Source organism: Ammospiza caudacuta, chromosome 4 (genome assembly GCF_027887145.1).
Source record: "Ammospiza caudacuta isolate bAmmCau1 chromosome 4, bAmmCau1.pri, whole genome shotgun sequence".
Taxonomy (NCBI): domain Eukaryota; kingdom Metazoa; phylum Chordata; class Aves; order Passeriformes; family Passerellidae; genus Ammospiza; species Ammospiza caudacuta.
Window position 1 is genome coordinate 64,132,305 of NC_080596.1, and position 24,327 is coordinate 64,156,631.

At 37.8% G+C, this 24,327-nt stretch overlaps 1 protein-coding gene across 10 annotated transcripts in view; it reads right to left on the bottom strand.

Moving 5' to 3' along the window:
• LDB2 (LIM domain binding 2) overlaps nt 1-24,327 on the bottom strand; it is a 212,880-nt gene that overhangs the window by 127,938 nt on the left and 60,615 nt on the right. For all 10 annotated transcript variants that reach the window (XM_058803254.1, XM_058803252.1, XM_058803253.1 and 7 more), the window contains one exon: nt 13,051-13,153. In XM_058803254.1, coding sequence (XP_058659237.1) covers nt 13,051-13,153 — 103 coding nt within the window. The remainder of the gene's footprint in view (nt 1-13,050; nt 13,154-24,327) is intronic.

The window sequence follows — 24,327 nt, forward strand, 5'->3', positions numbered from 1 at the left end:
TTCCTACACAGCACTCTAGGGCTGTCAGATGGGGCTGATTCCTCAACCCCCACATGGGGGAAGGAGATTCAAGCAGCAAAACAAGTTGCTGCCAAGCACTGGAGGGGCTGAGACACAGCTGTAGAGCAAGGCTGCAGAACTCACAAAGACTAAAATAAACAAAAAAAGGGTGGGAGATTGTGTGCTGAACAGTCTACCTTTTCCACAGCTCTATAGCAAAGAAAAACAAAACAAAAGAACCAGGTGTTTTAGGAAGAGGAATTGTCATCAGACCAGAGAAGAGCATTGTCACAGGAACATGACTGGTAATGAGTATATAGAAGAGATTCCTCCAGGACTTGGATGCTTTTCACAGAAATAATGGAGAACAGCAGAGGGTTATTAGGTCTATGGTATAAATGATATCAAAAGTAAAATTAAATAAACTTTTTATCCCAGGATGGCACAGATGGCATCTGGCAGGGTGCCTAATGAAGGCATTATCACAAAGGAATTCCTACTCCATACCTAATTCACACTCACTTTTTTGCTCAGTTAAGGAACACTTTTCTGAAGTCAGTGGCTGAATCCCCTTGCTTTAGTCCATGATGTGGAGAGGTCTCCAAGCTCACAGACTCTAAAGCCTTCATAAGAAAGGAGTCAGATGGACTCCAGGAATCACTTAATGCATGCCAGCCAACAGACAGATAGTTCACTAGACTGGGCTGGACCTAGTCTGAAATAAACCTCTGCCAAACATGAGCTGTGTGTAAATCCAAGCCCTCAATACTGCAATTCTGACTGCACTGTGCTGCCTGCTGATGTCAGTGTAGCATCCAGCTGCCAGCACAACAGATTATAAATTCAATCAACAAGCTGGCCTTGAGAGTACTAACAGTACAAACTCTACCTTTCTGAAGGTGGCTGGAATGTATTGTCCAGACTTTCTCTTTAGTCAAGAACCTTCTCCCTACCATAATACAACTCCCAAGTTGTACACAAATTCACACTACAGGCTGTGCATGTTTCACTAAGCTAAATCTAACCCTTCTCAGTATAAGATACCCTCTGTTTCATTTGCATTTTAAAACTATTAACTAATTCCATTAATTGTGCATGCATAATGTAGAAAAGAAGAATACTGAACAGAAAGTCTGGAAAGGAAAGACATTCCTTTGTTTTCCAGCTTGATATATCTTTTCTTGCTGCAAGTCCATGTTGTGGTTCAAAATCTCTTTGCCTGGACATTTTTTTTTCTTTTTCTTTTCTTTTTTTTTTTTTTTTTTTTAAGACCATGACCTGGAGCATCCCTTTGGTTTACAGAATTTGATGCACAGCCAGCCATGCATGTGCAACTGTCCCTAAGAGCCAAGCCTCAGTAAAGCTGGTGTGCCTACAATCTTGAAACAAAAATAGCTGTCAAATCAAAGCTAATTTGCCACAAAAGAAAGCACAGATCCACAGTTAGAGAATACCAAACTAGTTTGAGTTCAAAATTGCTTAAAAAATAGGGACTTGCATTTATAAAAGAGAAGTATATTTTTTAATCTGTCTAATATAATTTAATAATTAATGAATTGATTTTCCTTAATGCTGAAGATGGGGGTAGGGTTGGGGGGAAGAAGAAATAGAGGTAATATCAATTCTTGAAAGGGAAAAAAGTTTTAAAGTCTGTCAGCAACTAAAAGAGGGGAAGGAAACACAACCATTTATACAGCAGACTGCTGCTATCACGTGTGACACAAAAAAATATGTTAGTTTAATGTTCCCTGGACCAGGGTTTCATTTTACCTTATTTTAGTGAATTAAATAATGTACTACAAAGGAATTTGGATCTGAATGAAAGGAACAAGATTGATATCAGGATGAAAAGTAATGCTGTATTAATTCAAGTACAGACATTAAAGACAAAAATAAAACTGAATTACATAGTGTTCTAATATTTCTGGACTAGATAAAATTGTATATATAAACCTTTATCACAGTCCAATGGAGTTGGGAGTAATGGATTTTCAAGAGATACAACAAAATGGTCAACATCTACTTTCAGGTAGTGGTGAAATGCATCAATGGATTTGACTCAGAAGTAGCCATTCCTGTGCACTGGTGCATCTCCGCACATGTACCTGTACTATATTCAAAATGGGAAGCTAAGATTAGCCCAAGTCACAGATAAAAAGCAGATGTTTGAAGCTGAATGGTGTGCAAAAGGTGACACTGATAAGGAAGGAATAGCACTTTCCTCACCCTGGAGTCAAGGCACAAGCCTCTTTGGCTGAAGGAACACTTACATGTGCAGTTTGTTCTGGAGCACAGCTATGGAAGAGAACACCCAGACTCTGCATGTGATAGTGCTCTTCAGCAACAAAATTTTCTCAACCAGTGACTGTTGATTCATGTCTTGGCTGGGTGGCAGCAAGGGAACAGCCCTACACAGTGTCACCACAAGGGTAACGCCATGTGCTGTGGCAGCATCTCCTCAGCAGCACAGAGCTTGCTTGCAATCCTTCTCTTGGCTTTCTCATACAATATAAAACCAAGACACCAACACTTTCAATGACCTGAAACAAGATCCTTCAAAGAAGAGCATATCTGGAGCAATGGACCTGCACTAGCACTTTTTCCTGCACAGGCAGGGCTGGACACCAGTGTCCTTCAGGGGCCAGGATATTCCCAGCAGTTCAGTAGAAAAGTAGTTCAAACTCTACAAAAACAAAGGAATATTATAAATCTTAATAATTCTGTTCCAAATCCTATACATACACCTATAAACTGTCCTCTCTGATGTAAACCTTTATAAGTATCTATGTATTGAGTTAATTTGTCTTAAAAAATCCCAAGCAAATATTTCACAGAGACCACTTTCTGTGAGAATAAGGGGAGAAGAAACAAGAAATGCAAGGTAATGCTTACACTGCTATATGCACCAGAATGAACTTAAAATCTTATGGTATAAAACCTATATGGATCAGAAGAGTGGAACAGCAAAATGTCAGCAACATTTTAAAGGTAATATAATTTGGAGTGCAGAATTCAATATGATAAAGAATGATAGTCACTGTATAATATCTGAGCCTTCCCATACACAGCAGACTTATAAAAAAAAAAAATCATGACTGCATTAATTCAAGGAAACTTTCAATATGGAATTGGGAATAGTATCTCAGTGTCCAGAATCAGCTTTTGGGTCTATTTCTACTAATCATGGAGTTGCAGCTGACCCAGTTTAAATGTATTTCTATAAAGATTCTATAATTTTTGGTGATGCTGCATGTTGTGTTCTCCTAAGCCATTTAAAATATTGCACTACAGTAAATACCTGGTGCCTAAAAATAAGGTACATCATGTGGAACAGCTCTACTGCATCATAGAAATACAATGTAAAAGTCTTAATAAAGTTTTATTGGTACATTAAACACAAGCATGCACATTTTGTGTAATAGAACCTACACTATATTAGGATGTATGTTTGTGTATTTGACTATGTTCTATTTGGGCATGCATACAGGTCTGCAAGATTAAATTTGAGGGTAGAGGAGCAAATATTTTATTATCTGAACTTACAAAAGATCATCTGCACCTACAAGTCCTGTCCTGACAGTGTGCTAAAGCCATGAAGTATTCAACACCACTAACTGCACTGGTAAGAGTAAATTCACAATACAGAATTTATAAATAATTATAAAGTCATCCCAATATGCATAACTTCCCAGAATAATTAGGAATTTTGTGCTGGATCACCTATACCTGCAGATTCAAAAAGGGAAGAAAAAATCTGGCCCATAGTTTAGTTATTCCTATGCTCTATAAAAGGAAATTTATTTCTAATACCTTCAGGCAATGCATGTGCTCAGAAGTGTTATAGTTTATACCAATTGTGGATAAAACTACTATACTAATTAAATGACTTTCTGTTTTAGAAATGAGACAATATGAAAATATCCTCTGCCACAAAACTTCTGTATTTTTAATGGTGTTGCTTAGGTAATTCATAAAGTGAGGTGTTTTACTTCTGAAAAAGAAAGAACATGAATGTAACAAAACAAAAGGAAAATAATGAAAAATGCAGGAAAAAAATTCTCAGCTACTAAGGGAAACATGAATATTCTCATTCAGTCTTGTTTCTTACAGGAACTCTGTAACTATATTAGGACATTTTTCTGAAAGAACATAACATATATTAACTCAGCATTTTAAAAATCACTTGATAACATTAAAAGTTGAAGCACTAACCACTGGATATTTTCAACTTCATGGAAAAAGAAATCTAAAATACCTCTAGTACAGCAAAACTTTTCTTTCTTAATAAAAGAAAATTAATTTAATGTACTGACAACATTTGAAGCCAAATACAGTTATTCAGCAAAACAGAAAAAGTACTGACCAATTCCTCACAATTGCCATTACACCAGGCACACAAAACAGTTAAGAAATTATTTAACATGAATTTTTAAATAGTGTAAAATTAGTTAATATTTTGATGTAAAAAGCTATATTTCTATTATTTGGCATGAGATTCCATCATTTTATTAACATCACCTCCTGCAGAAAGAACTGAATGCTACATAATTTGGACCAATTGGGTAAACAAAAGCCAACCACAACAAAGGCATTATTTGTATTTAGCAGGGGAAAAGCCCATAAATCACTGTGATTCTCTCATGTTAATTTTGCCTTTACTCTTTCTCCTTCTGAACGGACCCAAGATACCTTTAATGTGTCATGTCCTGTGATATTAAGATTTCTCCCAAAGAGGGCTTATCACTTAAATTGTTTCTACAACAGCAGAACCAATCTGATTGACTGGAGTTCAGAAACTGCAATTAGAGGCTCCATATAATTGCACAGTATGCACATTTGGAGTTAGTAGCCCCCATTACATGAGCAGCCCTTTTCCATGTACCACTTCACAGACATAGGGTCTCCCATGTTGATTTGTACAACATGCTCAGTAACAAGAAGAAGAAATCTGAGCTCTCCCTTTGCAAGGTATCTGAAATCTTACATGATTTGTTAGGATAGTTGAGAAAGAGGCTGATGAAACAGTTTTCATGATAAACTTTTCCACCTAACTGATGTTGTGTGTGTGCACACAGGCAACGCCCACACACGTTGCACGTGGTTGGCACTTTGCAGTGAAGCCTTCTTCTGTATTTTGGAGGTATTGATAACTCAGAGGTGCAGGAACACTAAGCTAGCTAACAAGACTGCAGCTGGCAGAGGCAAAAGTCTAATTCATACCTGCTAATTGCAAATCAGGAACTGGCAGGAACTATTCTTTAACACCTGTCAAGAATATGGAGAAAAAGAAACATGCTGTTTCGAAGGAAATTGGTGGAAGATGCATGTGCTAATTGCAGCACATGCTGCAGCTAATTGCATTGCAGCACAATGCATGTGCTAGTATTGCTTAGCCAGCAGTATTAGAAAAACATTATTTCTCCTGCTCAAAATTAGAAACAGTAAGGTGTTTTTAATCACAAAAAGTTTAGCATCCAAGATGTGTAAGTTGTTCCAGAACTTGTCATGATGGCTGAGGCTGAACTGACCAGGGGACTGAAACTGGCACCAGCTCTGGGATTGGTGACTTCAGGGAAACAGAGGTGAAGGTCAGACAGCCCCCTGAGTACAAGAGGCTCCACAGCCTCCTGGGGAATCTCTCCAAGCACTCCCTTTTTTTTTCACTTGTAAGAGTGAACCCCTCTTTTTTATTTTTCATATATATATATATATATATATATATTTTTTTTTTTTTTTTAATGCAATTTAAGGCCTGCATCTCTTCTTCTGCTCATCATGGCTATGGAAACAGACCACATGCCTTTTCTTGCTATGTCCTGTTATTATGTCCCATTCTCCTCTTTCCTTTTTTCCATGTCTTCTCTTCTGCAGACTGACTGACTCAAATTCTTCAATTTTTCTTAGAAAGTTTATTTCAAGACTTTTGCTTTGCCCTATACACTCTCCAATCAGATCACATGTTTCTGTACAAATGGCATCCAAAACATGCACTCAGTACAGACAAAGAAAAGGCAATCCCAGTCAGTAGGAGAAATACAGCTGGTGCTTCAGAATACTGGATTCACCACAGGTCCATTGATGGGGAGAAAATACAGAACAAAACTATGCATGAAAATTAAGAATCTGTTAAAGAGGCTTCCTAAGATATCTAAAAGATGAAGCTATAAGGTGAAAAAGAAAACAATTTTGGCAAAAAAAGTAAGTAGGAAAACAAAGGCAATAATTAGAAGGGACAAAATCCTGATAATTATGATGACTGTAAAAAATAAAAACAAAGATAAAAAAGGGGGAAATGTTCTGTAAAAACATACGATGAAATATAAAATATTAGAATGAGATTCTGAAATTGGCAGTGAAAAATTCATACCCATAAAAACTAGCAAAAATAAGATCTTGAAATTTATCAAAACTTTATTTTAGGGACAGAAAAGCTTTCAAACATATAAGAAGCTTTTTTGTTCTACTTTTGGAAAGAATGTTGCTCTTGAGTGAAAAGTGCTTTCTAGTCCATTGACAACTAAGATGGATCTTAAACAGTAACTATGAGAAGTAAATGTTTTGAAATTATCAGTTCTAAGGGGTTTTTTTCCCATTTCTATCTGGTATTATAAAATATTAATTAAAGAAATAAAAGAACTACTGAGGGAATTTTAAAAATCCGCTACTGCTGAGCTGATATTTAAGGGATACTATAGAGTCAGGGAACAGCATAACATAATACACTTGCTTGATATCAATCCAGACAAAATAGTGAAAAAAATTATACAGGATTTAACTGACAAATATTGAAGTGAAAGGGATGTAATTAATGCCAGTCAACATGGGTTTATGCAAAATAGCTCTTGTCAAACAAATCTCATTTTATTCTTTGATGAGCTTACAAAAGTTTGGGTGATAAAGATAAGTGCAGGGCTGTAATACACTTAGACACCTGTAAAGCATTCAATTTTCTAATGCATTGCTTATATTCTTACTAAAGTTTATTACTATACAATTTTCACAGAGCATATGTAAAATTGATTGAGAACTCTTTAAAACATCAATTTTAGAAAGTAATTGTTAATTAGAAATCATTAGCTGGAGGATGGAGGGGCTAATGTGATTCAGGCAATTGTGGACCTTTTACATCTGATTTTAATGAAATTTTTACCTATGTTCTGAAATTAAATTCAAAACTATTACAAAGAAACTTTGAAAAACCCCAGAACTGGAATAGTGGTATATAAGGGTGAACCAGGGAGTCGCACAGAATAAGCTGTCTCACAAAGCTAGGCCAATTTACTGTGTTGTACCTGAGTGCTCAAATGATATTTAATGACTGTGATTTCTTGTGAAAAAAAAATAAAGGGAAAAATAAAGATGTTCCTGGAAATAAAACAATCTCTTTCTCAAGGCAAATTTAATTTTCTCTCTTATACTTATAGGAGAGAAGCTAGATGAGAGTTTTAGAAACCTGGGGTGATAATGTAGCATGCTGGCCCCTCAAACCATCTTTTTGAAAATAGTTATTCACGTGGGTAATGTGTAATGAACTTTCCCTGTTTGTTCCCAAAATATGCTTATAAGAAATACCCACTAGATGTAGCTTCTCACCATTAACCCCTGCAAGTTTTTTTTCAATAAAGGGCTTTAAAGTTACCTGCATTGCACTGGTTATAAAAACAGGAACCAATTCACAATGAATCTGTTGCAGCACTTTGAAATTGATGATTTTGCAGCTTGGTCCAAAGTTCACTCTGAAACTATTGCCCAGTAAACCAACCCACCCTCCTTTTTCCTTTCCTTTCCTTTCCTTTCCTTTCCTTTCCTTTCCTTTCCTTTCCTTTCCTTTCCTTTCCTTTCCTTTCCTTTCCTTTCCTTTCCTTTCCTTTCCTTTCCTTTCCTTTCCTTTCCTTTCCTTTCCTTTCCTTTCCTTTCCTTTCCTTTCCTTTCCTTTCCTTTCCTTTCCTTTCCTTTCCTTTCCTTTCCTTTCCTTTCCTTTCTCTTTCTCTTTCTCTTTCTCTTTCTCTTTCTTTCTTTCTTGAAATGAAAAGAAAAAAATCAAACTCGGTTCATGAGCCAAGTAGAGAGAATGAAAAAAAAGAGGCATAAAATGCAAAGCCTGGTATAGTTACCTTGTACATTCCACACACAAACTGCAGTAGAAATTATAACAGAAAATACATATTCAATTATCAGCTACAGATTCAGAGCAACAATAAAACTGAAATCACTATATTTTCCTAAGGATAGGGAGAGCAAAGAGATCAAATTGTTCCTTTTGAAATTTCTACTGTGTAACATTATGCAATGCCATATAAAATTGGGTGATGAAAGCCTATAAAAAGTGCCTGAAATTCTCAATATATTCTACATCTATAAGCTTAAATAAATCCATTCTGAGGACTCCATCATATCTACCACACATGAAATTTTTTTACAGCTACAAATGTAATAGCTCATGCTTTTGCTTCCTCACAGCATTATACTTCCTCCATGGACAGAAATCATTTAGTGAACAGAAGAGAAACGTAGAGAAGCTCTAATTTTCTGTACAGTGGCAACTGCATTCATTATGTGTTAGAAAATCACTTTCCCTGAAAGAGTTAACTTTCTAGCTCCTATTCTCTGCAGTGCTGCATAAACACTGCACATTATTCTTACTGAGCATGCTTCATCTTTCCTGTCTCCCCAGTCTTGGGCTGTCAATCACCTGTCAGTCCCCACCACATCAGCACAGTGCGCATCACCAGGCTGTCAGCACAGCAGCTGATGAGACTCTGCTAAGAGCTGTCAATCAAACTTGTTTCTCTTATCTGTTCGGGAAATATTTTGTCTCTGAGAAACAAAGAACCTGGGCAACAATGGATCAGAGTCTAGTATTTACTCTTTTACAGGGATAGAAGCCTCTTAACAGGAAATGAATGCTTTATCCACAACAAGGAAATAAAAATTCTGCTTCATTAGGCATATTTTCTTTCTTTGATTTTGTTTAAATCCTATTTATTTCTTGAACAATCAAATCAGGGCATAATATATTAGAGCAAATTTCTTTTTGCTCTCACTGTAGAATGAACTTCATGTGTTTACATCCTAGTTTCTGTTGACTATAATTCAGTGCAGTGTAAGACAGGTAGCATCTCTACTTTTGGGAATCTTTCCTTGTTTTTAAGCATTGGAATGTGTGAGGTTTCTCTCCATCTCAGGATAGCCATGCTACCCTGAAAAGCCAGACAAGAGAAATGCATAACTTACACCTTTGTTAACTTAAAATATATCTTTATTTTCTGCAGCATTTTCATTAAAATCTCAACATAGAATTCAGTAACATAAGTAGGGTTCATAGATAATAGCAGACCAAAAGAATAGCTGAGGGGTATAAGCAAGTAGGAGAAAAACATATTTTCAGTGTCTCTTTGAAAGAAGATAGTATCTTCTTTCTGGAACACTGTGCCAGGGAGAAAGGATTGCAGAAGGTAAAGTTCTTGCATGTACAGAAATCAAATACTGAAGAAAGACAAAAGGAGCTGCAAAGATGGGCACAGCAGCTATTTCTGGTCTGACACAGAATCTCTGCATGAAAAAGTTAAGCTGGGCTTTCAAGTCACATCTATCCAAGGCAGAATATTGTTTTGCACAGATAACTAGGTCCAGGTCTAACAAACCTGGCAATCAAATTAATTAACACAGGTGCATCACTGAAGTAACAAACCTCTGCTCTTCCCAGGGCATAAGTAAGTACCTTTACATGCTGTGCCATGCAGATACAGGGACATTTAGAGCTGGCTCAAGTATCAGTACATAGTGTTGCCAGACGTGAATCAAAGTAAACATAACCCAGTGACTTAAAACCACCATTTTAACCACATCTTCTTTTTCCCTACAAATGAAAGAATCTCAGAGCTGACAGTTGTCGAGAAACATTGAGAACAGCAAAGGGAAGAAAACTGCTTTTCTCAGTATAGAGAGGAGTGCTCTAAAACATGGTAACATGAGTGAAACACCTAAAAATATTTTGTTTTCTTCAGAAAGCTTCAGTTTTGGGCCACGAAAGTAAATAACCAACTTTGTTTTCTGAGACAACAAAAAAAAAAAGGTGAGTTCACAACCCTTATAATTTCTTGGACAAAACTGTATATTAAAGTTTAACCAAAGAGGGAGGCAAATAAAAGTAATTTTTAAAAAAAAAATCTTGTACCATTTACGCAAACACTGATTCACAGGCCTGCTCTGAACATTTGCATTGGCTGTGGAATTGGACTGTTCAGGTAAGAGCAGAGGGCAGAGAGAGCCAGATGGGAAACAGGCTATGATACCAAACTCACAGAAAGGAAAAGTCTACAGCAACCAAGAGAAAAAAGTCCCAAATAAATTTGGGAACTGCACTCGAGATTAGTTCCCAGCAGCCTCCCACAACATTCTTGAGGGGCTTTGAAGAAGGAACCTGGGGCAAAACTGAGTGCTAAATAGCCCCTGAGAAGGAGGAGGGAAATGGGCAGGGAATTGCCATAACCCAGAGAAAAACGAGGCCCTGGACAGCAAAAAAGTTTTTGTCCTTTCCACACACGCACACGTGCAATGGGTTTCTTTGAATTTGTTTGCTCCAAAAAAGAATATTTTAGTTCTCAGAAGAGGGAAAACATTGCCCAAAGGAAAAAAAAATTGGTGGTGGCCACAACCAATGTCAGAGATGTAAGCAGAGCTTTCACAGGCTGAAGCAAGACAAAGGCAGGCAATTTTGACCTGAATCCTAGAGCAAAGGCAAGAGTTGGCATCTTTCATCACTTTCAGCTTTATAAACAGCTTCTCAAAGGATGCCTTTTTCTCCTTTCCTGGGCCTTATCTTGGTTCCCTCCATTACTATCTGTGCCTACAAGAATGAGAGCAAACAATTTGTCTTTTCTCTTTCCTCTCTGCCAGTTCCAATGTTTTTAATGCCCTCTCCACCCTAAAGAGCACACTCTCTAGGCAAGGAGGCAGGCGTCCTGCTGGAGACAGCACAGATGAAGAAGAGGACAATTTTGTTTCACCCCTTTCAGAACCTCATGTTTGGTGCTGCAACCACGAGCTGTACTCACCTAACAGGAGCCACAGCCCCTGGTCAGCAATTCCAGCAGCTTGGAATAGAAGTTCTGGGTGCCATTGTGGTTCTTGGGCAATGCCAAGAGCACCCATAAGAGAACAGCAGAGCATGGGCGTGGCTTGGGCAAGTAAAACGGAGAGCTGTAAGGGGAGCAGACTTCTCTGTTCTCAACTCCTGGATGTGGTTTTGGACACAAAGTTCCCAGCTAGGAAGAGAAAGCTACTCTGAGCATGCAGCCTCCACCCTGCAGCCACCACAAGCAATGCCAAAGGTGTCCCCAGGCAGGGACTTGGTCAGCACAGAGGCCTCTGAACTGCTCCCAAAGCCTTGTCAGAAAGCAATGGAAGTCTCAAACTGGAACAGCCACGAGCATGCTCTTCAGAGTTTCCCTGAGTTGGAATACTGCTCATGTCAAAAATCATCACTAATACCGTAGTCAGTAACTATTGATTTACTATTAACTATTCACTAGTAAAAATTAACTAACAAAGGAAAGGAAATATTAATTACCAGCAAAGAGCCTTAAGTGCTGAGCTTCAATTCCAGATGTTGAGAATAAACCAATCAGTTTGTTCAGAGGCCAGAAATTAAAACCAGAGGAAAAATTCTGTGTACTAGTCACTTTTAAAACCATGACTACAGTAAATTGATCTTTCAATCATTCTTATCAGCAACAATGCTAAGAAACCCAGTATTACCTCATGCCAAAGTGTCCCAGTTACAGACAATACAACCATTATCAAGCATTTGTGACAACAGGAGTATTTTACACGTTGACAAATTCTTTCATATGCAGCACCGTTTTCCAGAATCACAACTTCCTCTGATCTAACTGGACATTAATTGCTTTTTTGCTGATGTATCTGTGCCTTCTGGACTGATAACACAACTAGCAAATCTGATATCTGACAAGTTGACTCAACCTAATCAGGACAGATCAGCTGTTCCCAACGTTGCTATAGGCTGTAATTTGAGGACCTTTAGAGAGTTATCACTTGCTTTGAAAGGCAAGAAACTGTAATTCTGTCAACACTAATCCCAGAAACGTGCATTCAAAGTGGTTGTTATTTTTTCTTCAGAAGAAGGTAACACTTGTCAAATAAATACCTGAGATAACTGATAATAGGAATTAGAAGTATGTGAGTGATAGGCTGACAGTCACTCATGAAAAAGAAGAACCTCAAAAGATTCAGAACATTAAGTAGAGAGCACAATCTGTCACCATTAAGCAGGGGTCACTCTGAATGGAGTCAAACAATTGGTAATGCAGTTTGTCAATGTTTACTTCTCTCTGTTGCTTGGTGTTAAAGCTGAGTGAATTATTCACTTCAAACAATTTGTTCAATGAATTTTATCCCTTTTTGCTGCTCAGTGTGTGCAGGCAATGGATTCCAATGCCATCAGATTTATTCACTGCTTCACTTTTATTCAAGCTTTCACTTAGTGTTCAATTGAGAGTATTCTACACTTCCACTGCTGCTTAGACAGCATCCAAGGCTGGTCCTTGATGTGGGCAAGCAGCACAGATCCACACTGTTGATGGAATAACACTTATCTTCATCAGCAAAGATATAGATTTTAATTTGTTGTTTTTCTGATCCCTCTAATTTTGGAGGCCCTTCCAGCCATAATACTGAAATTTGCTATAAAGTTCCCTTTCTGTGAACAATTTTGCCCACAAGACTCAACACTTGAATTTTGCAGAAGACAAATTACCAAAGAGTGCAAGAACAGCCACATTAATTAAAAAAAAAATCCAAAAATTATTTCCACTAGGAAATAATTTATTTTCATGTAATAAAACTCAGAGGAATTCCATAAAAAACGGATTCCCAATTCATGGAATTCTTTAATGTAACTTAATAGTCATTGACTATACACAAGTGACTTTGTCATTGCCAGGGTTGCATCTGTCTTGTACAGATAAACTGTTTACTATTTTTCAAAACTCATACTTAACATTAGAACAAAAAATATACATTTCTTACTGTATCGCTTTGGTCCATCTTCCAAACAAAATGAAAGTGTTAAGGTTGCATCATCTTCAAAAAATTCAGTTGCAAAGGCATCCCACCAGAGGTTGTCACTATCCTAGGAAGCAACAGATCATTCACTTAACAGGAGGTAAAATGAAAATATGTTCATCTGTTGTAAAAGAAATTCAGCAGGATCACACCTACTTTGGCTTCTTCACCTATGGTTTTGGGGTACAGATGTCTATATGACATTTCAAACTAACTTTTCCTAGATAAAGTTCTATTTTAGGAAAAAAACTGAAGTGTTTAACTTACTGTATAATAAATTTTAATTTTATCCAGCATACTAAATATGTAAAAACTTTCTTTTCCATAACATTTTTTCTCCAAATGTTAGATATAGTTTTATACATCAGTTGCAAATAAAGCAATTATGAGTTTTCCCTCCTTTTCTGGGCAGTGTGTCTCAAATGCTTGGTCCTGGTAATGAAAAATCCCTTCATACTTAATTCTATAATGTTACATAACCTCATCATCAGCACAAGATGACAAGAAAGTTATTTAGAAACTAAATATAATGGCCATTCTACTCCAATGCATTTAATATAAATACAGTACTTCAGGTTGATTAAATACCAGCTAGTTACTTAAATGTAATTGTTGTGAGAAATCTTTACTTTTAAGTGTGATACAAAAAGTGAAAAAAAGAAGTTAAGATGACTTGTGCATACTTAGACTCACAGTAATACACATAGCTGGGACAGGGCAATTATTAAAATAGTGAACAATGTAAAACACATACTAACACAGCATTACAGGAGATTTCTTGACTTTATCAATTGAACCAGGCATTTTCAGACCGGGATGATCAACAACAGGCACCCAAACTTCAATGTCTAGCACCTGAGCAAGTTGCCCAGCTTGCAAGGGTTTTACACAAGTTGGGCAACACAAAACCCATAAACTGTTTCATTTGAAAGCTATTGTTATATTTAATAGCTGGATTCTAAATTTTTGGTTCAGTCTTTTCTGCTCCTTTGAGGCCCCAAGACTTGCAGCACACAAGGTCAGTGCTGCACTCCTCAGAGCCACTGGATCCCACTCACAGCACCTTTCTTTCCAGAGAGCAAGGCCAGGTTCACTGAGCAGTGAGGTCTGAGCACCTCTTAATGCCTGAGCAATTTAGATTTAAGCCAGATATGAAGCAAACAAATGTTTGCTTCACAGGAAAAGATCCTGAGATGAAATGCCAATTTAAAAGAAAATATGCACCTATCATATTCATTATGTACACATGCAGAGCAATCTGGGGATTTTAGTTCTTCTGCTGTATTTCCTGATGATGTTACTTTTGGATTTCACTCCAAAATGTGAAGCAAGGTATATATTCCTCTCAATTTTACTTTGATTTTTTGTCAAGCATCCAATGGAGAAATGGTAAGGACAGGTTTTAACAATCTGGTTCCTTCCAGAGACCCTAGAGAGACTTCTTGTCTGAGTCAGAGCCTGTTATACACTTTCCCTGCCAAGGCTCATCCAACCTGGCAGTGACAGGATCATACAGCCCTGCCATTCAGTCACACAAAGAGGTATCAAAGCTGTCCCCACATCTCAGAAATCTGCTGTCACAGAGAGCTGTTGTTCTTTCCTGGTGTAAACCTGATGAATGTTCCCACGTGCAAACGCTGCTGTGTTGAGTAGCCAAGCAGCCACAACAGTGAGCATGAAACACACGGTGGTCAGCATGAAACACACAGTGGTCAGCATGAAACACACAGTGGTCAGCATGAAATACACAGTGGTCAGCATGAAACACACAGTGGTCAGCATGAAACACACGGTGGTCAGCATGTAACACACAGTGGTCAGCATGAAACACACAGTGGTCAGCATGTAACACACAGTGGTCAGCATGAAACACTCACAGGTGTCCAACACACCCCTGCACAGGGCCCTGCACTCAGCACAGCCTGGGGGCTGCATTAAAAGCCCATACAAGGGTGTATTGTCCAACAAGTAGCTGTGAGCTCCCCCTCTGCCATTTGGCTAAAGAGAGGCTCCAGTACCATTGAACCTTTTGGACATACTCGTCATAGGGAAGGAAGAGTGGAGGGAAGGATTTCAGCAATGCCACACACCACATTTGCAGCTCTTGTTAATGCAGTAGTTGGGTATCACTGGAGCTACTCCTGTAGCATCCAATGACAGGGGAACAAAAAGGACAGCATGGCATAGCCAGGAGCAGGGAAAGTGCAGGGCCTCACCTCAAAACCACACAGATCTGCTCTCATGCGGGTTCCCAAGAAGTCTTGAAAGCAAGAAAAATGTGGATTTCCTCCCTGGTTAGATGAAATATCCAGACTTTCTCATAGTTTGAACATGGTCTGAAGTCTTTATATTAAGCTTTTGCATATTAGGTGAGGAAAAAAGAAGAATATAAAATGCAACACCCTACCCCCAGACAGAAAACCCAACCTTAAAAAAGGGTATATAAATCCTGTCAACCTTTGAAATGCTCTGCTGATTAATTTTCTGTCCCACCCTTGTCACAGGTGAGCCCACCTACTCTCAAAGACAAATGTGAACAAAACCCAATGAGGTGTCCCCAGCCAAACCAAAACAGGATCCAGTTATTAAAAAAAACCCTTTTTTTTCTTCTTTTTTTCTTTTTCTTTTTTTCTCTTTTTTTGTAAAAAAGGGGATGGTGAAGGCAAGGCTGCCCTCAGGCATCTTTAACTTATGCTTTGACAGGTTATGGGGGATTTTGCCAGAGTAATTATTTTTCTATTCAACAATAATGAGAAATTACCATGGCAACCTCCCTTTCACGTAGTGCACTCACATGCTCAAACACTGAAATAATGGCCTAAACATAACCAAAAAAATATTAATTCTCTAAAAATATTTTGGATTAAAATAAACTTAAGGAATAGGTCACAGGAGAGAAGGGGGCAGACACAGCCAGGAAGTTGGGTCAAAGTGAAGATGCTGTGCTGCTGTGGCCAGGTACCCAAGCAGCAAAACGACTTCTTCCACAACTGTCATTGTTCCCTCTGATCCCCTCCACCCCTGGTATTATTTGTAATTTGAAGCATGGCACAAGTCTGAATAGGGTCTCTGAGTAAATGGAATCCTACTGTTTCAATATTTTTCCCCTACTCTGATTTTCTTTGGCAAGGGTAATCAGATTTTAAGTACAATGATGTTCTTTTTCCCCCTCCATCTAAAAGTCCCGTACGTTCACTGTGTGATCTGAGAGTCAAGCTGGGTTCTTCTTTACACCTTACACACTTACATGATTAAGAGTCTGCAAGCTAAATGAGGCTTTTCCACTTGCCTGTGATAGATCTTGCAACTGGAATATGAGGCCAACTGAGACTATGGCATTTTCTTCAAATTCCTTTATTTTTAATAACTTGGAAGGCAGAATGGACTGATGTAAAAAGTCAGTACATGAAATCAAACTTTAAAGGATGCAGATATCTTGCAGGACAGAAGTGGAATTCAAAATTATTTTGATAGATTGGAGAAATTATCTGAAATGAAGATGAAATTCAATAAAGCCAAGTGACAAAAGTACAAAACCAAAATGAGGAAAACTGACTAAACCATTTTCTATTGTAGAAAATGGTCCAGATCACAAAGCAAATATGTCGGCAATCAATTGCTCTTGGGAATAAAGGAAATGTCTTAGATACAATATCCTTCCACTCCAGCAAACACATCTCTAGAAAGACTTCAACTGGAATAGCTTGTCCACTTCTGAAGTACTACGGCGAAGTCTGGGCCACCCACTCTTAAAGGAATTAGCTGAGAACCACAGCAATCAATGAGTTTAAAGACACATGCAACCAACCCCAAAAGACTCAAAGGAAGAAAGGTAGAAGGTAGTAGGATCTAGCTGTATTTTGTATAAAACAGAAGAAACTCACGGGGAACACTTGGTGGCTAACACAGACAGAAGAAGCAGTAATTGGTTCAGTTTGCTGCCAGTGCAGGTTAAGTGGATTAATGCCCTGTTACAGATTCCTAGGCTAGTGTTTTGCACAGGGGAAAGAGGTGCAGAGCACAAGTGCTGTGTTCCCAAGGGGAGTGGGTACAGAGATCCTGCTGCCCACCAGCCTCGGGCAGAGCTGCCCCTGTGCAGCAGCTCCACAGCTCATGCCTAGTGAGAACCTGGATTTGGTTTCTCGCTCACACTGCTTTTGGCTGCACATGTCTAAGAGGTGAAAATATCATATTCAAGCAGAGTTACAGAAACAAATAAATACAATTCTGAACACACACAGGAAACACATCTGTTCTGAAGTCAGACTTTTTTTTAATAATCACTTTTTAGAGAAAACCTGAATTTTTAATGTCAGTCTTGGCATTGGACAAGGCAAAAATAAAAAGAGAGTGTGCACTTGGGAGCTTACATTTTTCTTCTGGCATCTGCAACCCTTCCCTATTGACACTTACTATTTTCAGAACTCTATACATCTACATTCCTGTTGGCAACATATATGTGTCTCATATTCTTTTAAGTTAATGTTGCACAAGGAACTGCTGTCTCCCTAAGGAAAGAACAGCATTCCTTCCCTCCTCCTGTTGCCAGCAAATTAAACTACACTTGAGCTTTCATTTCAAAATGCAGTTCAAGATAAGATTATGCCATTAAATACACCTGGAAAGACTCCACAGCCATTACAGATTACAAAACTCACAGGTTAAAAAAAATCTGACATTGATGTTTATACTCAAAGCAAATGGAAAAACCATGATAAATAAAATGTCCAAATACAAGAAACCAATTATTTTCCCCATTAGTTTTAAATTAGACCAATATTGTCTCTACCCAATATATTTAAGATTCTGATACAAATTGCAAATGAGTAACAAATTAATAGGGATCTATATATCTTAATTGTGTAGATTTGGAAATTTGAGTACTCATCTGTAGGTCTGGCCCTGCAAAGCACAATGCTTTTAAAATCTGGCATAGGGCTTTCTGCTATTTGTATACATTCAGTATGGACCACAGATACTGAGTCCTAAGTTGGTTTTCCTGGAAACAGTATGAACAGAGGGAAAGAGTGGAATGCTCATATGTATGTAGGTGGGAAACCCATATATGGCTGTCTGTTATACAAGAACATGCACACCTTCCCTATTTTTCTGGTATCCTTGCTAAGAATATTGGTACCCTATAGTTAGTAAGACTACTTGAGAAAGAGGACCAATCTGGTTACTCAGGGCTAGTTTTTAAGAACCTCTTTGATTGCTTTTCCATTTGTTATTCTATCTCATTTCTTTTATTTCAAACATAGAGCATATTTTACACAGAATTAAATATACCTTTAATCTTGCACCTAGTGATATCTTACAGAATCTCCATCTTCCTTTCCCTGCCAGGAATGCCCCACTCTATTCCTTCCATTTGTTATTTCACACATATTCACAGTTTTAATGGCATTGCTTTCTTTTATTTCACTTACTACTGTGGCTGGAGTCCATCTCTCAAACAATGTGTAGTAAAACTGGCTAAAAGATTTTAAGACTTGGCTTTGGTCATAAGTAGTTTTCTGTTCCATTATACACTTGCAACGTCTTGCCAAAACTCTGCTCAATGCCCAAAACATATCAGCCTCTTCAGCTCACTTAATAATTAATTGAACTATTGTTTACATTCCACTTAGGAACTTATCTTCAATTACAGTAAGGAAAAAACACCAAGTTTCTGTTTTATTGAAAAGGCAAAATATAATCATGCAACAGATCCCCACAGCAATACCTCCTCAGAGAGACTGTCTGGGGTGCAAAATGGGGGCAACATCTCTGCTTCTCATGTAAATCTGGAGTAGGTTTAAAAATCCAAAGGAATTCCAGGGAAAGGCCCATAATAGGGACTTACTCTTACACATTCACTAGAAATGCCTAATATATCAAGGATCCTATTTTTATTGCCTATAAATCAGTACACTATCAGACAACAGAAAATCAAACATGAATTATTTGATTTCAGAAACAAATGAGAGGGAAAAAATAATAGAAAAAGAGAGAGGCTTTGCAAAATACACAAATTGATCCATGCCATTTTCTTGTTGTACTCTGAACCCAGGCAGGTGAGAATCAGCATCATTTTAGCAAAAACACTGTGCTGTAATGACACTGCCATACAACTCATCTTTGCAGATACAGTGCTTTGAGATAATGTCAATTCTATGTCACAAATAGCAAGTCCTCACTGGGAAATTTTACCAGGGGTTTAGATTAACTGAAGCATGCTGACACTGAAATAAGGACAACTAATATTTTTCTTGTGTTCAGAAGGATGGTTGACCCTTTCCACTAACATATGCCCAAATTAGATACCTTTTGTTAGAGTATTTGTGGGAAATACTCACTAGCCTGGCAAATAGCAAGACCAGTCTACGCACAGCTATAAAAGAACAGTAATTCCACTACATCTCAGCCACCTGATTTTTCCATCTACACAGGTGCCACATGTATAACAATTTGGATATCCTTTTAAAATTGTAGTGCTTAAAATTACAGAGATTTTTAACTTAAGTTGGCAGGAAAGGATAACACAGAGACATACCTGATTCAGTCTAATAACAGAATCAGAGAAGAATGCCTGGTCTAAAACCTATTATTTGTCAGTCTTTAAATTTTACTGAAGCTTGTGGACAAAAGAGAAATGAATTCTTAAATATCCACTCTCTCATGTTTGACTATTCCCCTGCAGCAGACAGGAGACTGCAGTTTAATACTTGTCTGTAAGCACTACAGAGCAGAAGGAGTTAACTTGTGAAATGTGTTATTTCACTGGCTTCTTTAATTTGAATTCATTATTTCCATTCCTGAAACTTGTGCACAAGAATGGATAGGAGAAAGAAAGAGGGGAAAAGAGCAGTGAAGCTGGGCTCAAGACACACTCCACTGCCAATTCCTTACTGCCAATGTGGCATCATCCTTGAGATTTCACAGCAATATCAGCACTGACCAGCAGAAGATGCTCTTTTGTCCTTTTAAAATATAAGGAATAGATTGCACTTGGTCTCTAGGGAGAAGACCTATATTCTGGCTGTGAGAACAAAAAGACTGGGCATTAACAACCAAATTGTGCAGTTTTTACAGAGCTATACACTTCCACCCACAGCAGATTATCTGTTAGTACTTGGAATATATATGGTGCATACTAAATCCATACTCAAAATTGTTTTAAATTTGAGCCCTTTTTTCAATAGGCATGAAAATATCTCTGGCTGGCTGGAAACAGTAATAGATTTTCTTAGTAGTATTCTCAATCCATGATCACTCCAGACAAATCACAGACCTGAGTTTTGTGTTTATCACAAATGAACCACAGTTACATTTCTCTATTCTGCCAGAGAATACCCCACAGCCTCTGCCTTTGAGAATAGTTTATAGAGTTGGAATATTAAGTGTGTCTATTATCTAATGTACTACTGTCAGCCATACAAATGTTCTTATTTTATTCTGACATTTTGACCTGGTTTCTTTTTTACCTTGTTTACTTCCATCTCTATGAGCAAATGGAAGCTGCTACGCCATCTATCCCAATGAAAAGGCAATAACTAGTATTGCCATGAGTGAATATAGAGCATCAAATATTATGTGTCACTAGGGCACAGAAAAAAACCTCATATTCCCAGCAAGATTACTAAATGAGTCTCTCTAGGTCTATCTATTCAACTGCACCAACTCCCAAGGCTCTAAAATTTAGTGAACACAAATCCCTTTATCATTTATTACAGTGAAAAAAATTATTACTGACAGCTTCTAAATACTATATTGGAACATGGTGGAGAGTCTTTGAGACCTGCATTCCACAGTGGACTCTCCCCACCCCTTTGATTACTGCAGTCTCACAGAAGCACCACGTGCGTTGGAGACCCGTACAAAGCTGGGACCTCCAGAGGCCTCTGATTCTGAAAAACTGCAGTCTAAACTATGATCCAGCAGACTGTTCTTTGAGAGGTCATAAATGCCTCTTCAGCTGAGTTAAAAGACTTACTCTGCTATGTATTTTTCCTTATTCTTGTGTGAATCTGGCAATCTAGGTAGGAAAGGGAAACACAGGTAAGACAATCCATCCTCCTAGTTACAATGTGGAGTCTTGCAGAAGTATCAAATAGTGAAAGGGCTGGGTAATGCAGCTACAAATAGTTGATTTAATCATAAGGAAAGATTATATGGATTGAAAAGACATATAGATGAGGAGATACATATCTCTACATACAGAAAGAAAGCCTGAGAGGGATTATTGGCAAGGGCATGTAGTGATAGGACAAGGGGAAATGGCTCTAAAGCGAAAGCCAGCAGGTTTTAACTAGCACTGTGAGGGTGGTGAGGCACTGGCACAGGCTGGCCAGAGCAGCTGTGGATGCCCCATCCCTGGCAGTGTCCAAGGCTGGGCTGGCTGGAGCTCTGTGCAATGTGGTCTAGTAAAAGGTGCAGAGGATCTGGAAGCAATGATCTTTAGGGTCCCCTCCAGCCCAGCCCATTACACACAACTCTAGCACAACTTTACCCTACAGGACTTGGAGAAAACTCTTGCTAAGACTCATCAAGAGACTTTTAAAATTAAGGATATGCTTAAATGTTTTGCTGAGCTGAGATCCATCTATGCTTTTGCTAGTCTGCAAGTCTAATTAACTCAAAATTATGACTTCTATTAAGCTTTGCAACCAGGTAAGATCATATCAAAATAATGGACAGCTCTAGCCGAAGAGCTCTTATATCTTGGGATGGTACAGGAAGTGGAAAAGATCAAGTGTATTTTGTGTTCCATCTCTTATGAAGGACAGGTAATGCACAAAAATTTAATTTAGCAACTAGTCAGAAAAAGAGAAAACAAGAAAGAAGTATTGAAGAAACCACTCATTTTAAAATTTACAACCATATCTACACCTTAAATTATATATTGCTGCATTTAATTGTTTAATAATATGACTGTGGTTTTGGGTGTCCAGGTATCACCCAAAGAAATTGTAAAAGCACTGTATAATTCCAGACAGTACAGAGAAGTAAACATTATGGCACCTTACAAAAATTTTGGCAAGAAGCAATGGTAAGGCACAAATATGAGTTCCTTGTTATGTATAGGTAATAGAACAATCCCTCTATATCTTTGCTTCATAACCAGTGCATATTCTTTAAGCAAAAAACTCCACTGTGGTAATAAAAAAATAATTTCATAAAAGAGTTACAGTGACCTGCAAATTATGTCCCTTAAAAGCTCATTCACATTTTTTATTTAACCCATATCAGAAGCCCCACTCTTGTAAAAATTTTTAAAGGATTATTTCTTTTTTATAGCAAAACTACACTCCAAATTAATTCCTGTGTGCATTCTGTACTTATTAGGACTGGTAATCACAGTCATTTTTGTCAGCTGGTGATGTCACTCTATCCACAAATATTATCTATGGTAAATGTGTTTCAGAATCTAAATTCTACTTAAGAGAGAGATAAGAAAAAAGATAGTGTTGAGGTATTAAGTTATTAAGTCTATATTTTAGACTCTATTTACTTGTTCCAGTTTTCAACAATGCAGCATGGTTTCATCTGCAGTGGCCATTTGAAGCACTGGTCAGCTGCAGTGATCAGATGCTCAGGTATTTGAAAATAATACAGCTACATTTATTGTTTGCAATTTTTAAATATACAAACACATGTGCATTCAAACTTAATCAAACATTAAGGCAGAGATTTTCAAAGCTAATTAAAAGACTTATGCATTCATTTTCCACTAAATTAAGTGGAAATCAGATGTTGGAATATTCTATACAAGGCTCCAAATCCCAGCATGGAAATGGAACTTGTTACATTTGCTGAATCAAAGCTAGAGGGTGACAACAGGGCTGGGATTAATCTCACCCCAAGACAGTTGTCTAAATTCATGTGAGATAAAAAGCCTCCTGCAGATCTCTGTCTCTTCACTGTCTGTAGAGGGAGCCTAGAGAATGGTTCAGTCTAGCCATGTAACTTTTTTAGGGATAAAGGTAGGTAAGAGAAATCCTATTCTATATATCTACTAAGAATTTAAAAGTCAGAAAGAAAACTGGTTGAGGCTTTGAGAGCTTAGTGAAGGACAAAAATACGTGAAAAGCTGGATGAAACAACTGTATCTACTTTGTCTAGATTTTTACAGTCTTGGCAGGAAAACCTATAAATGATGTTCAAGTTTTCTGCTCACAATTCTCAAAGATCTCCAGGCTGCCAGGTTCCTGCTGTTTCATATAAAAAGCTCCAAGTGGCAGACAGAAGTTGGAGAACTGGTTAAAGACTTCTGCCAGTATGAAATACTTTAAATGAAGAAGATGTGATTATTTGCCTGGCTTCCTAACTTTACTCCCCAGCTAGCCACAGTTGCAAATAAAGGCACTTAAGCCCTTTTTTTTTAGTCTCATACTGTATTTGGATACAAAATTCCTGCCCAAAATACAATTAAGCTAGAGACAGAATTGCTTATGTATATCTTCCTATGTCCTGGGTAATCTGAAATATAAGGAAATCCCAGGTCAAGACAACACAAATCAAATAGTGACATTTCTCATGAGTTATCCTGTGACCCTCAGACCACTCCTGCGCTCTGTTTCTGCGGGGTAGCACTACCCTTCCCAGCACAAAACACTCACTGCTGGGCAGGTACAGCCACATCTGACTAACAAAGGAACAAATCAGCAGTTCAGGTGGCTTTGACAAAGTGAGGATGAGCTGGGCTCCAGACACTTGCATATTCTCAGTGTACACAACAGTTTTCAAGTTTTGGTGGTGAGAAGCACAAGGAAGTGCACTTTTTAAACTGACATTTGCATTTACAAATTAAAATTCTGATTCAAATGGAGATGTCTGAATTGCCTGCTCACCATGAAAAATCTACTTAGAACCAAAACTTTTACTGTTATTGCCGCTATAATATTGTAGAACAGTGTAACAGATCACTGACAAGGCTGTTACGGTTGCTAAATCAAAGGGTACACTCCACTGAAAGGCACTGAAAGAAATATAGAGAGAATGAAGCACAGAGGTTGTGATAACAGAGTGGGTTTGTGTGTTTGTTTTAATTATTAACTTTAAATTTTCACTTCAAAAGAAATGGGAGAATTTATGCATACCAAGAAGTGCTCCCTTTCAAAACTCAGTCTTCACTGAGGAAAGTAAGTAAAGCTTTCTTCTAAATGGCATCTCTTATCTTGTCAACCTCATTTAAAGTAAAAAGGCATCAATAGTAATAATAAAATTGCAGCTTGGTGAACAATTCCTTTACAGAAGCCA